This window comes from Eutrema salsugineum, unplaced genomic scaffold (assembly GCF_000478725.1).
Source record: "Eutrema salsugineum unplaced genomic scaffold, Eutsalg1_0 scaffold_22, whole genome shotgun sequence".
NCBI classification, from domain to species: Eukaryota; Viridiplantae; Streptophyta; class Magnoliopsida; order Brassicales; family Brassicaceae; genus Eutrema; species Eutrema salsugineum.
In genome coordinates, this window is record NW_006256812.1 from 1,394,314 (window position 1) to 1,408,766 (window position 14,453).

The 14,453-nt window shown below is 34.9% G+C and overlaps 3 protein-coding genes across 3 annotated transcripts; all 3 read left to right on the forward strand.

Moving 5' to 3' along the window:
* The first annotated feature begins 696 nt into the window (after positions 1 to 696).
* On the forward strand, positions 697 to 2,825 carry LOC18015804 (probably inactive receptor-like protein kinase At2g46850). The gene is made up of 3 exons (XM_006397813.1): positions 697 to 1,483; positions 1,629 to 1,712; positions 1,789 to 2,825. Exons 1-3 carry the CDS (start codon positions 697 to 699, stop codon positions 2,823 to 2,825), a joined length of 1,908 nt encoding a protein of 635 aa, XP_006397876.1.
* A 401-nt stretch (positions 2,826 to 3,226) lies between these two features.
* On the forward strand, positions 3,227 to 4,813 carry LOC18015805 (soluble inorganic pyrophosphatase 3). The gene is made up of 9 exons (XM_006397814.2): positions 3,227 to 3,275; positions 3,387 to 3,522; positions 3,611 to 3,639; positions 3,727 to 3,792; positions 3,895 to 4,002; positions 4,087 to 4,152; positions 4,309 to 4,429; positions 4,527 to 4,608; positions 4,690 to 4,813. The coding sequence occupies exons 2-9, from the start codon at positions 3,387 to 3,389 to the stop codon at positions 4,730 to 4,732; spliced, it is 651 nt and encodes a 216-aa protein (XP_006397877.1). The 5' UTR covers positions 3,227 to 3,275; the 3' UTR covers positions 4,733 to 4,813.
* Positions 4,814 to 11,433: 6,620 nt separating this feature from the next.
* Positions 11,434 to 12,867, forward strand: LOC18015806 (B3 domain-containing transcription factor NGA1). The gene has a single exon (XM_006397815.2). It carries the CDS (start codon positions 11,775 to 11,777, stop codon positions 12,726 to 12,728), a length of 954 nt encoding a protein of 317 aa, XP_006397878.1. The 5' UTR covers positions 11,434 to 11,774; the 3' UTR covers positions 12,729 to 12,867.
* Positions 12,868 to 14,453: the final 1,586 nt, after the last annotated feature.

Below are 14,453 nucleotides of genomic sequence, written 5' to 3' on the forward strand. Positions count from 1 at the left end.
ATCCCGGAGTTAGAGTGGGTGTATGATTGTCACTGTTACCAAACACGCATCGTAACGGGAGTCCCCGTGAGTCTCGTTCCTTGTAGCAAAGAGAAGGAGTAACCTTTAGATCTGACATTCCGTAATTCTTAATCTTTCCCTTGTTAAAATACAAATCTTTATTTTTTCTTTACATTTTATATTTCTTCTACTTACACGTATTTTCGTATACATAACATCGATGGGTAAGTTTAATAATAAAACGTTGATTAAAACAAGAGATTAGCGTTTTGGAGTAAAAATAGGAGAAGCTCGAGGTCCAATGGTGATAAATGTCAGCTAATCAACAGACCATTAGTCTTCCAATTCCCCAACTTCTATACTCTCCTCTCCTTCGCATCTCCACCCTCCATTTCTCAACCTATGCCTCTTATGATCTCGACACGTTTCATATCTCTTTCGCGCTCTTTTGGTCCAAATTCCAATTTTTTTTTTTAATTGTACCTTCCCAAGTGATTTCTAACAAAGACAACTGTGCACACACGCATGTCGATATTCAGTATATACTTATATATTTTCACAATTCCCAAATTAAAAAGTAAAAAAATTCAAGTCCCACGAATGTTGCTTTTGATGCATTGATACAAAGTCTTAATTATTTCTTTTAAGTTATGCAAAACATCTTTTACTCGTTGATTGTTGGCCGAAAAACCTGAAATGCATCCTCTGTTTCTCCATTCTTCTTCCTCCTCTGCTCTGTTTCTACTTCTTCTCCTTCTCCTCACTCTCCAAACCCTAACCTCCATCTCTCTCTCTCAGCCGGAAGCTCTCCGTTCACCGGAAAAGTGTGGAAACTTCTCCATCTCCTTCCCTTTCCATCTCTCCTCCCCTTCCTCCTCCTCCGTCGCTTTCCATCTCTCCTGCGAAAACTCATCAACTCTGTTTCTCCACATAAACCACCAGACCTACCGAATCATCGAATTCTTCACCGACGGTCTCCTCGTAGACTTCCCTTCTTCTCCTTCTTGTCGTCAATTCAACGACTTACGCTCTTTCCCATTCTCCGCAAACCAATTCTTCTCCATCTCTTTCGAAAACGTAATCGGCCTTTACGACTGCGAAGATTCCTCTCTCTGTAAAGCCGGCTGCGAAACCAACGACCTCTTCGGCTGCGATGGCAGAGAAGAAGACGAAACCTCCGGCGGAGATATCGGTTGCTGCTACCCTTTGTCCGATCACAGTGCGTGGCGTGCCGGCGAAGATTTCTCTGTTTTTGGTAAATATGGATGCAGAGGATTCTCTTCGTGGGTTGTTCCGAGAGGGACGAACAGAGGAAAACGAGGAGTTAAGTTAGAATGGGCGATTCCGAGAAACTCTTCCGAGGCTATCTGCGATCGTGAGGCTCGAACTGTCAACGCTACGGCTATTCAAGCAAGTGTTCGATGTGTGTGCCGAGATGGGTTCATCGGCGATGGTTTCTTCCATGGAACAGGTTGCTTAAAGTGTGAGTTTTTCCTTTTTTGGTTGTGATAAAGTTTGGTTATTTTTTAGATATTGGTCGGTTTAAAATGTAACTTCGGTTTACCCTAATGTAATCAGAAAAATGTTTCTTGAGTCACAATCAACTAACTTGACTTACTGGTTTACAGCTTGCTACAGAGATGGGAAGGAAGTATATGGAGACAAATGCGAGATCAAGAAACACAACGGGAAGAAACTCACCGTTTTAGCCGGTAATTAAGATAGCCTCATCTCAATAAATTTAAAATTTTCTTGCTAAAATCGTTTATATGTGTATAAATTATGCAGGAGTTTTAGCTCCTCTCTTCATACTCGGATCACTCTTAGCACTCTTCTGTCTCCTAAAACGTCCAGTAACAACAACTCACAATGATCAACAATTCGATCTCTCTACGAGAACAACTACTACAAGTGTTTCGTTTCGGAAAGGTTACAACAAGACTCGTCTCTTCACATACTGTGAGCTAGAAGAAGCCACCAAAGGGTTTCAAGAATCACAGAAACTCACACAAGGCAAGACCGGAACAATCTACTCAGGCAATCTAACAAACGGAACACGTGTGATCGTCCACAAGGTTCTCTGCGAAAACCAGATTGAATTCTTGGAGATTTCGTCTCAGATTGATCATCTATCAGCGGTTCTGCATAGAAACCTCGCCAGAATCATAGGTTACTGTATGGATATTGGACACAATCCACTCGTTGTTTACGAGTATCCTGTAAACGGATCGCTTGAAGATCGATTGCGTCTAGGGCTTGACTGGTGCAAGAGAGTTAACATTGTAGCTGAAGTGGCTGGCTTACTTGCTCTGCTTCAATACGAGAACTATCCACCGATTCTTCACAACCACATTGGTTCTGGTTACATCTTCTTAGACGAAGATTTTCAAGCTAAAGTCACAGGTTTTGGATTACAGAGGAAACAGAGGATTGATTGCAGTATGTACGATTTTGCGGTTTTGCTTCTGGAGATTGTGACTGGATTGAAACAGAAAGAAGAGACGGTGACTCAAGCGTTACAGAGGATTAGAAGCGGTAAGCTTGAAGAGATCGTGGATCCTTGTTTGTATTTTCATGAGCAGCCAGTGGCTTTGAGGGAGCAGATTGGTCTAGTTGCTGATATCGCAACCCGGTGCGTTTTGTTCGGTGGTGATGGGAAATTTGGGGTGGTTGATGCGGCTAGAGAGCTGTTACAGATCGCTGGAAATAACGGTGGGGGCGGTTGCGATAAGAAAGGAGATGGAATAGAGGAAACGTTTTCGAATTCGAGCTTGCTTCAGATGATTTCTATGTCACCTGATTCTATCTACCTCCCTAAGACCTAAAGAAAACAGAGAAAATTTAAGGGTTTTTGTTTTTGTTTTTGAATGTATGTAATTTAAAAGTGCTTTGCTTGAGAGTAAAGATACGTCTTTTTTTTAACCTCTTCAATGAAGAGATCGTGTTCTGAAAAAAAAAAATCGTGACAAGCAATTAGTATTCACGATTATAACAACGTGCAGGCAAAAAAAGAGAAGAAAGACCTTAAACAAGTACAATGTTTAGATATTCACATTTTCTCTAAATTAGATATTGAATTTCTGCAAAAAAAAAAAAAGAAAAAAGAAATCGAAAGGCTGAGAAAGAATATCTCCGGTACCAAAATCGCTTTTGACCAAATCGTAATGCTATTATTAAACACTTGTTTTTCTCGTGTATATATATTAAGAAACGTAGCTCTGTCTTTGCAGAAGTTAAATCTGTTTTGTCCCTTGTAAACGAAAGAAGATCCAAAGGTAATGAACACGAATCCCTGATTGTTTCTTGGTACAAAAGGTTGATGCTTTTGGATACTTGTCTCGTGACAAATCATCATCATGCTTTGCGATTGATAATAATCTTAACAGATGAGTGAAGAAACATATGAAGAAACTCAGGAAACAAGCCAATCTCCTCGCCCTGTTCCAAAACTCAATGAGAGGATTCTATCAACTCTATCCAGGAGATCTGTTGCTGCACATCCATGGCACGACCTTGAGATCGGTAACTTCACCATTTCTCTCGAGCGATATCCCTTATAATCGCATCTGATTCTCAGAACAGATTCTCAACACAAATTGTCTTCTTGCAGGTCCTGAAGCTCCATTGGTCTTCAATGTGGTATGTTCTCTTATACATACCTTAGAAATAAACCTTTTTTTCATTTCTGTTTTTTTAGTCTGTTAATGAGAGAGCCTCTCGGGTTAGGTTGTTGAGATCACAAAGGGAAGCAAGGTGAAATATGAGCTCGACAAAAAGACTGGTCTTATCAAGGTATTTGAAAATATGAACAACTCTGATCTCAGATTGTGATATTCTCTTCTCCCAATTAAGTGGTTCTGATTGATCCCATGACATTGGAATTCTCGATCTCAGGTTGACCGGATCTTGTACTCATCGGTTGTTTATCCTCACAACTACGGATTCATCCCAAGGACATTGTGTGAAGACAACGATCCTCTTGATGTTCTTGTCCTAATGCAGGCAAGTCTCACAGAGATCAAAAAATCATTTCATCATCCAACCCCATATTGTGTGTGTTTTAACTCGTGATTCTTCGTATAATAGGAACCAGTGCTTCCAGGATGTTTCCTGCGTGCTAGAGCCATTGGGTTAATGCCCATGATTGATCAGGTTTTTAACCTCTGCAAATTTCCTTTTGCAAAACTAAATCTTTCTTAAAAACCGGTTAAGAGCTAAAAAGTGAAAGCTTTTAGCATTGAGATCTAGTGCCTATAGTAATTAGGGAAGAATCAAAGATGAAAAATTTGTAATCTTGTTTGCTTTCAGGGAGAGAAAGACGACAAGATCATCGCCGTTTGTGCTGATGATCCTGAGTACAAACATTTCACTGACATCAAACAACTCGCTCCTCATCGCCTCTCAGAGATCCGTCGTTTCTTCGAAGACTGTAAGAAGAAGATCCTTTTGGACTCACATTTTCGAATTCCAAATCAATCAAATCCCTAATTTTTCCCTAATTTTTCATTGATCGCGTTTGCTTGTAGATAAAAAGAACGAGAACAAGAAGGTGGCTGTGAATGATTTCTTGCCATCGGAGAGCGCACATGAGGCAATCCAGTACTCCATGTAAGGAGTTTTACTAAAACCCTAAAGCCGAATACGTAAAATTAGAAAACTTGAGAAACGAATCTGCAATGAATTTTGCAGGGATCTTTACGCTGAGTATATTCTCCATACATTAAGGAGATGAAGAACACGACACGTTGATTTCCCATACGCGACAGAGTTGCTTCTTCGCACCATCCGCATATATAAATATATTTCTTGGAATATTATTATTTTATATATTTTTCAGAATCATTTCCCTGGAAAAAATATCTGTCTTTTACATCTCTTTTTTTTGTTTTTTTGGTTATGTTTGTTTTTCTTGTGCTATTGCAATTTTGTTGATTTTGTAATTTGATCAAAACTGATACAAATGACAAATGCATTTTTTTCCTATTCTTTTTTTCCCTTTGGTCTATTCACTAATTACAGTCGAAAAAAAGTCTATTCACTAATTACCAGACTGTTAATTGTTAACTCGTCCACTAATGGGCTTTAGACGCTATTTAGGCCCAAATATACCAAGTATTTTTTTCGAATTCAAATGAAATGTAATCAAAGAAAAATCTAAATGCAAATCGAAAGTAAAATTGTACTAACAGTAAAAAACTTATAAATTTAATTATAAGAGAATTTTTTCTAAGTTTATAATTTTATAAAGTATATTTTTATTAATAAACAATTGGAACCTTTTTCACACGGTAGAATGACACGTACTAAAATTGGTTTTATTTGTTATAACTATGCACAAAAAGAAAATCCTAACGAAAGATCTCTCTGAACACTACACTACAGTACAGTGAACATAAACAGGTTTTCTTAGTTGGGAAATATTGTGTAGTGTGGATCCAAATGAGAAAGCGACTAAACATGAGTAGCACATTTATAGATAGAGAATGGGCTTTTGGATTTATCATTTCATATCGTATTTATTTTGGGCCTCACTTCTCTTTTTATATAGGGACCACACTATAGTCCCCTCCATATTTTTCTTTCCTTTTTTCTCTTTTAATTTTGTAATCAACTAAATGACGAAATCAGTCGTAAAATATGGCCCGACATGTGTACGTGTGTATATATGTATATTTATAAATAAAATAAATACAGAAATAGATGCATCTATATAATATCATCAAGATTTAAGAGTGGGAACAGTGATGTAATGAATGAATGAATGAGTAAATGTGAATATAGGAGCTGCAGGGGATGCTGACTTTCGCAGCTACCACAGGGTCCTTATATATCCATGAAGTCAATACATAAAATATTCCAAAGTGTAAATAATATAAAGTTAGAATATATATACAATGCAAATATATAAACTCCTATTTTTGCAAAGAAAGCCTCCAACTTCAATAGTGTTTTTGGCCTTCAGAGTTGAGACAACCTGAGGTGGTTAATTCCTTTGTATCCATCCTTCCATACAAACCGACCCCACCGTATATATTTGCTGCATTTATATTTCATCTAAATCTTGAACAAATCTTATAATTTTCATTATTTGTTTGCTTTTAACTCTAGCTCTATAGAACTCAATTATAAACTAGGTGACACCATTAACATTAAATAATAATGAAAAAGTGAACGAAAGTAAGAACAGCAGAGCATGAAGACAATTTTTTGTGTGAAAATATTTGAAAACCATTTATCATTTTTCTCTGATAATATGCATTTGTTCAAGTTTGAAACTGGATATGATAGAGCAATGACACTGATATCAACTGATTTTTAACGAAAAAAATTAAGAAGTACGTTGAATTATATACAATTTTAATCGTGTACATTAGTTCTTTACATGATCGACTCGATGTTTAATACTGTATAGTCAATTTGGTAGAAAGAATTTCTTCATAACATGTATGTCATAATATCCAATCAAAATGCTATATAGCTTGAATCCATTTTGAAATGCCCATTGTCCGGTAGAGAATAATACTATATATTGAAAAATATAGGCATGAAAAATATAACTTTTGTTGTCTATACGATATATATTTCTTTGTCTATACGAGATTGAAATTTCAAGAATACATATTTTAACTAATTTTCCACAACTAAATCAACTTTCTTCTTTTTATTTTCTTTTTGCACATGAACTTTCTAAGATGCATGCTTAAGAATTAATTATGTTTTTCTTTTAAAAGAGAGGGTTGGCTAGAGAGATAGGGAGAGAGTCCTAGACTCTGGGGGCAAATTGACAACTGGTGCATGTTGTTGCCACTATCGCACCACCAATTCTGTATTTTTTTATATATCTTATAAATATAAGCAAAATAAAATTATAAAAAAATGGACCGCCTTCTACTTCACCACTACCTCTTCGATGGCGACCGATCTTATATGTATTATTATCAGATCTTTTTATACTCAATAATAGTCGATTTAATTAATTTAACCCGAGTGGCTCTACGGAGATCGCGTCGGTCCAAAAAACCAACAATTAATAATATATGATATTTTCTTTTTTAAAAACTGTGAAACCCTAATTTTCTAAGGGCTACGTTTTCTTGCATTGCCCCCAGACAACACACCTCGATGGATCGAACAAAAGACAGATTATAACCATATGTAATCAATAATTAATGTAATTCTACATGGAATTATATGTGTAGGTCGGAACACATATCTATGTTGCAAAAAAATATATATATGTTGGATAGTATAGAGCATTTTTTTGTTGATATTTGATTTATATATTTAAAAAAGCTTTACAGAGATTTTTTTTTGGTTTTGAGATCCAAATGGAATTATTGAGGATATGTCTAGAGTTTGGCGTTGGCATTTCAAAGGAAGCGAAGACTCGAGGGGAAAAGGAGGGTTTCAGGTGATGGACAAATTAAGAGAAAGGAGCGCGAGTGGGATTTAAGCAAGGGTTAATAAGTGTGCAAGTCTGGATTTTTCGTTATACAATTACAAAAGTGGTCCTTAACCTAAACCCCATCCTTTCCTTCTTTCATTATCATATGCTAATATATGTATCTCTATACGTACACCTACTCTACGCCATCATTATCTTAAGCTAATTTGGTACATTAAACAACTACTATAAAGCGGGTTTGCGAAATCCTAGTTTAATCCCACAAAACAACGATTTAATAAACTACTTCGATCCGTTTTTGTTTGTCAGTTTAAACCATAGTATAACGTAAATTGGGTACAAATTTTTAAGGTCAGGATGTTATCGAGGGTCTAAGACCATATATGCATGTTGCGGTTGTGATTATGAAACTATTGCTATATATGAAAATTGGCTATTTTACTTGCTTTCGTTACCAAAGTGTTTCGTTTTCAAACTAGTGGATATTGCATATTATTAGCTTTGAAAGAAATCTGTAAATGATTTTGAAATCTCTAGCAGCTCCAAAATTAATGCCAATTAACCCCTTAATCAAAGAAAGTCGATACAAAAGTATATACTGAAAAAGAGGGCTATCAATTATAAAACGTGATTGTATATTTTTTGAAATCTTTATGATTATATAAAGTATTATAACGGTAATCATTATATTTTGTACTGTCAAAAAAGGAATAATATATATGTTATATAACAGTACTGGTAAAACTCATGTCTGATCCGTTATGCGTTGATCTCTAGCTACACAACTCGAGCTACCGATATCAAGTAGAAACAATTAGAACAGATAACAACTATATGATCTGTTAAGACGTTAAACATTTTACATGCATTGAAACTGTTATTGCTATTTAGAGGATAATTAACACTGTCTATACTTTTGGAGAAGAGGATTTGTTAGCTGAATCTCTCTGGCTATCTTGCAGTTTGAAGATCGATCAAAATCAAGTTGATACATTTTTATAGTTTCAATTCAAGTATAAAATTTAGAAATGGTTGATAGGAATTGAAGAGTGGGATATTAAGAAATAGGGAGGTCCCCTTGGCTAATAGGGCATAGCTTGGAAAAGGACGACGCTACGGTTTCCTCGTAATTTCTTGATATTTATTGTATTGTTCTTTCTTTTTCTCTCTCTCTTTACAAGAAACTAAAGAAATAGTGAGTTGATAATATGTGAATATTAACATGAAAAAACAGATGTAAAAAAAGAACAAAAACAAATAGGGTTCATTTATATAAAGAAAGATTTAACCGTATTCATGCCTTATAATTTGTTGTGTTTCGCTATATTTGCCGATTTTTGGGAAAATAATTTTATCCGTCATATTTGTTTTGCTGATATTATTCAGCATAATACTATAATCTATACATATTAGTAGGGGCATCAGGCGACAAACCAAAAATTAGGGGCGTCATATTATATAAGATGCGCATATAAAGCAACACAACCCATTGTATTTAGAAAGTTTACAACGAAAAGGAGATAAAGTGATAAAAACCATATGCAAATGATTATGTATAAAAGCAAAATTTATCACATGCAATTTGATATATATTATTGTAGTTTTGATTAAGATACGAAAAAATAATCATATAGTAGTGTTGATTAAGATTCGAATTGAATCAATAACGATAAAACAGAAGAAAACAATGTACCGACTAGAGCTTTTGTGTCCAACCAATTATGTACTAAGGATGAGATATTGGACCACGTTTATGAATGTTCCATTACCTACTGCTTTATGTATAATTTCACCTATTTATTTATCTTATGATCAAATTCTTTAAGCCAAACTTAATATTGTAAGCTCAGCCGTCAATGAAATTTTTTGATATACTGATACTAAAAAATTAAAACGTCGGTTAACATGAAATAGACTGGTACAATTCTATTTTTAGTTCTAAGCTTTAATCATTAACCAGCCATTGATTACTGCTAAGTCGCTAAGCTAACCGAAGCCGGAGGAACATGAAGAGTGCTTATACGATTAATATTGACAAAACATGAAAACAATTAATAATTCCTTATTAAGTATATGTGGGTTCAAGTCACTAGTATGTTGTAGAGCAACATATGTAATGCTACTATACTAACCTTGTTACATGGATTATAAAAAAACGTTGTTAATTACATGCAGTTAGAATGCGCTGGAACAAACAAAGGTATCGATTTTCGTTTTATGCGAAAAGTTTATATATCTTGAGCCATAAACAATACGAAGTCTATATTTTTTATTTTTATTTTGGATTGGTTAAAGAGGTTCCTATTTGTTTCTCTCTCATATATAGATGGATTTTATGATGTTCCAAGTGATCATCATGATTTTGTAAATTCCGTGGAATTATACTCATATGCACTGTATATATACATGATCGGCAATTCACGAACCGATGGACAATATTCAGGATTTTTCAAGTAAATATAATATATCAGCTATGCAATTGTACATACAATGGTTTTTTTTTTCTTTTTTAAACATCAATTCATTATCACACGGTAGAAGCTAATACATCACAGATTAAACTTTCTTTTTGTCAACTATATATACTGTCATTATTTAACCAGAAAAACTATACTCATTAAATTTGTGTATCCTATTTTTAAATTTTTGAAGATTTTTTTTTATTAATTGGCCTGGCCAATTCTTTTAAAGAAAAAAGTAATTAATCGAACAACCATCATACTAAGATGGCGATTGATAGGTACTTTTAATTTCATTAGTCATAACTTTGAGAAGGTACAACAACAAATTAAATTTTATATTCTCAATCGGGAAATGCGTTTTTATATCTTACAGAAATTACTTAAACTTAAACTAGCTATATAATATTGATAGTAGACCGTAGATTTAATTTAATTTACCTGTGAAATAACTATTTTAGGTTGAGGATGTTACGTATGTTATAGCTCAGTTGTTAAGTTCTAAATTCTAATCTTCTGCCGACCAAAAGAATAAACTGGTCCTAATTTTCTATTATGGTAAGTTTTGGTGGTCTCACAGACTCTCAGCCCCAAACAAAAATTCTCTCGCATAATATTTGTCAAATAATAGTATGTTTTATAATTAGCGTGATTATAAGTTTATAACCGAATCAATTTTTTGATTGAACTATGATTTTGAATTTAATTATCTATATAAATAGCAAGGAGCGCACAAAGTAAAAACGAAACAAAAAAGGGGTTATTGGATTTTTCAAAAAAGGACGGGTAAGAGGTATAAATGTGTGACGAATATAAAAAGAATCTCTTACAAGTGGGGAAAAGTATACAACAAGTGTTGCAAATGGCAATAGTAAAACATGTAACACTCTCAAACAAAAACCCTCACACACACAATAGTAGAGTATATATGTGTGTATATGTATACACGAAGAAGAAATTAAGAGAGACCAGAACAAAAGGTCAACAGTAACGACCAAGACTAAAACAACATGCCAATCTTGTTTTTGTGAAACCAAAATTGCAGCAAACCTAGAAAAAAGTTCCCCTTTCGATAATTAGCATTTATTAGGGCGAGATTGTTTATTAAACTAAGTACTTACTGTATTAATCATTTGATTGTTTATACTCCACTAGCTTAAAGATTCTAATAATTTAAAGAAAAAACAAAAAGTTCTCCCTAAGCCCACGACATTATCATCTCCCTTCTCCTCATATCCCAACCATCCACGACCTGTATTCGTTGGACAAATCTGATTCTTTTTTCGATTTGGCAATAAAAAATAATTTTTTTTGGGAAATTAATTAAAGGAATATTTATGCAAGGGATGGAAAAAAACCAAAAAAAAAAAAAGAGAGAAGAAACTAGGATAGTGGTAAAAGGACAATAAGGTCACATGAATTGAACCAGATTATCCATGGGTCCCTCTAAATTGGTTCTCTCTTGCCCATATCTCCATCATTCTCATCATAACATTATAACATTCATGATTTCTCTCCTTTCTTTTTTCTCTTTCTCATTCTTCTTCTAAAAAATCTTAACAAGACTTCATTTGTTTTCTTCCTCTAGATTTCAAAGAGCTAGCTATCGCTGAAAACAGTGAGAGACAGAGAAGACAGAGAGAGAGAGAGAGATGGTGTTGATGGTCAGTGAAGTTAGGCAAAAACCAACTTTCTATTTATGTATAATTAGGTCAATCACATCACCAATTTAACTTTTTTCCTCCTCCAATTCTCCTCCTCTCCTAACAAAATTAGGGTTTCTTGCTTCTCTACTCTTTTCTCAGATTCCGAAGTCATTTCATCGGAATTCTCATCAGAAAACCATCGAATTCCATTGAAAAACCCAATCTTGGCCAACAGCATTAATCAAGAGATACTGAATTGTAAAGATGATGACGAATTTGTCTCTAACAAGAGAACTAGGAGAAGAAGACGAAGAAGCAGAAGCAAAGAGGCCCGTGGAAGAAGTGGAGAGAGAGCACATGTTCGACAAAGTGGTGACTCCAAGCGACGTCGGGAAACTAAACCGACTCGTGATCCCAAAGCAACACGCAGAGAGATACTTCCCTTTAGATTCATCCTCAAACGAGAAAGGTCTGCTTTTAAACTTCGAAGATCTCACAGGAAAATCATGGAGGTTCCGTTACTCTTACTGGAACAGTAGCCAGAGCTATGTCATGACTAAAGGTTGGAGCCGTTTCGTCAAAGACAAGAAGCTTGATGCCGGAGATATTGTCTCTTTCCAGAGATGTATCGGAGATTCAGGGAGAGACAGTCGTTTGTTTATCGATTGGAGGAGAAGAGCTAAAGTCCCTGACCATCCGACATCCATTGCTCACTTTGCTGCCGGAGCTATGTTCCCTAGCTTTTACAGTTTTCCGACAACAACTACTTCGACAAGTTACAATCTTTATAATCATCATCACCAGCCACGTCATCTCCAAAGTAGTGGTTATAGTTACCCTCAGATTCCGAGAGAATTTGGGTATGGTTATTTCGTTAGGTCAGTTGATCAGAGGGCGGTGGCTGATCCGCTAGTGATCGAATCTGTGCCGGTGATGATGCACGGAGGAGCTCGAGTTACTCAGGCGGTTGTCGGAGCCGCCGGGAAGAGGCTGAGGCTTTTTGGAGTCGATATGGAATGTGGCGAGAGCGGAGTAACCAACATTACGGAGGAAGATTCTTCATCTTCCGGTGGGAGTTTGCCACGTGGCGGTGGCGGTGGCGGTGGTGCTTCTTCGTCTTCCTCTTTGTTTCAGCTAAGACTTGGAAGCAGCAGTGAAGACGATCACTTCTCTAAGAAAGGAAAGTCTTCATTGTCTTTTGATTTGGATCAATATTGATGATGAGATTAGTTGGTATATATATCAAAATTAAGGAATACACATAATTCTCTTTCTATATATATATGAGACTACTTAATGCACTCGTTATAAACTTAATGCATAGTCCATACAGAGAAATTTTATGGAAATTATATGGATCCGGATAGTCTTTTGTTAAATGTTCTTTGAATATATTGATTGTGTATATAGATGAAGTACCTCTAGCATTTTTAACTCTTTTTTGTTTCGTTTGTCTCAAACTCTCATCATCTATCATTTGATTAAAATACATTTGGCAAAACATATCATAGGCTATGTAACTGTATGGAGTAGACAAATTTTGGTACAAATAAGTGAAATTTATAAGAAGAGACATGAACTAGGATTGGGATCAGTGTAAACCCATATCTCTCTTGTATGTCTCTGTGGTCAGAAAGTTTCAGAGTTTGATGGGCTGTCTTAGAAAAGTGAATTGTTTCTATATAGATTTATTGCATTTTATATATATATATATATATATATGCATCATTAATTATTGTCACTGCAATTAATTGCTTATGGGTTTCTATGTTTGGTTACTAAATATGGCTGCTGCTGCTGCTTTTCTCTGAAGCTATTGCTGGATATTAGTTAGGCAGGTAGACTTGCAGGAGATGGGCAGTGACAAAACAATAATTTTTTTAAAAAACTTATTTCTTTATATAATTATAGCAAAATAAAAAAGAGAAAAAAAACTTTTTTTTTTTCATCTTGGGGCGATCGAAAAAAGGTCTGATCTGTTTTCACATATGTATTCCGATGAAGTAATTAGTTATTAAAAAAGCTAAAGGCTACGAAACTAATAAAATTAGCAAACAGTGTTTTTTTCAGTTATGTAATGTATTTTTGGTTTCTCTTTTCGTCTCCTGGTCTGAACTCTGCAATGTCTATGTCTAGATAACATTTCTGAGACACAATTAATGTAAATACATGTTGTGTTTATACACATACGTAAGACGTGTGTTGATATTTATACCATATACGAGCATCTAGCTAGTAAGATTTATCACATGTGCATCTTTACCATGTAGCTAGCTAGTTAGATCTATATTCATAGATTTATCATAATGGTTGCTGTTATAATGCATATATTCGATTAGTCGCATCTCAAACGTTAGGTTTAGGGTTTATTTATATATGTGGTATATAGCTAATTTAACTCGCCTTATAGGCTCGGAATGGAATATTGATGATGAAGTTGCAAAAATGCATTTGCATGTATCTAAGTCGTGAAATCAATACATTATTATCATCACAAACACATGTTTTTGTAAGTCATTTGTTTCCATAGTTTTTACATCATCTCAAATTCTCAATATAACTTTTTAGTAGTCTTAATGATAGTTTTCCAACGGCTCCCCAGTCCCCAACGTCCATAGACTCCATACTTAGTCTTCTAAAATTTATTTGTCATTAGTTAAGACTACTGTATTATATAACTGAAACTAGAGAGAAAAATAGTTATATTGAGATGATGTGAAAACGAAAACCTAGTTTGAGGAGAATTTGGGATTAATTTTCTCGACTTTGTTGGCGGTAGAACTCACAAGACAAACATGCAGTTCTTGATTAAAACATCCAAACGTTTCGGCGTTTATTATTCGACTTTGATTTTTGATCCTCGGCGCTTGCACTCTTCCGGTATTTTTTAACTCAGTCCCTACACTAACTATTTATATACTTTATTAGCTTGAAAATAACTCA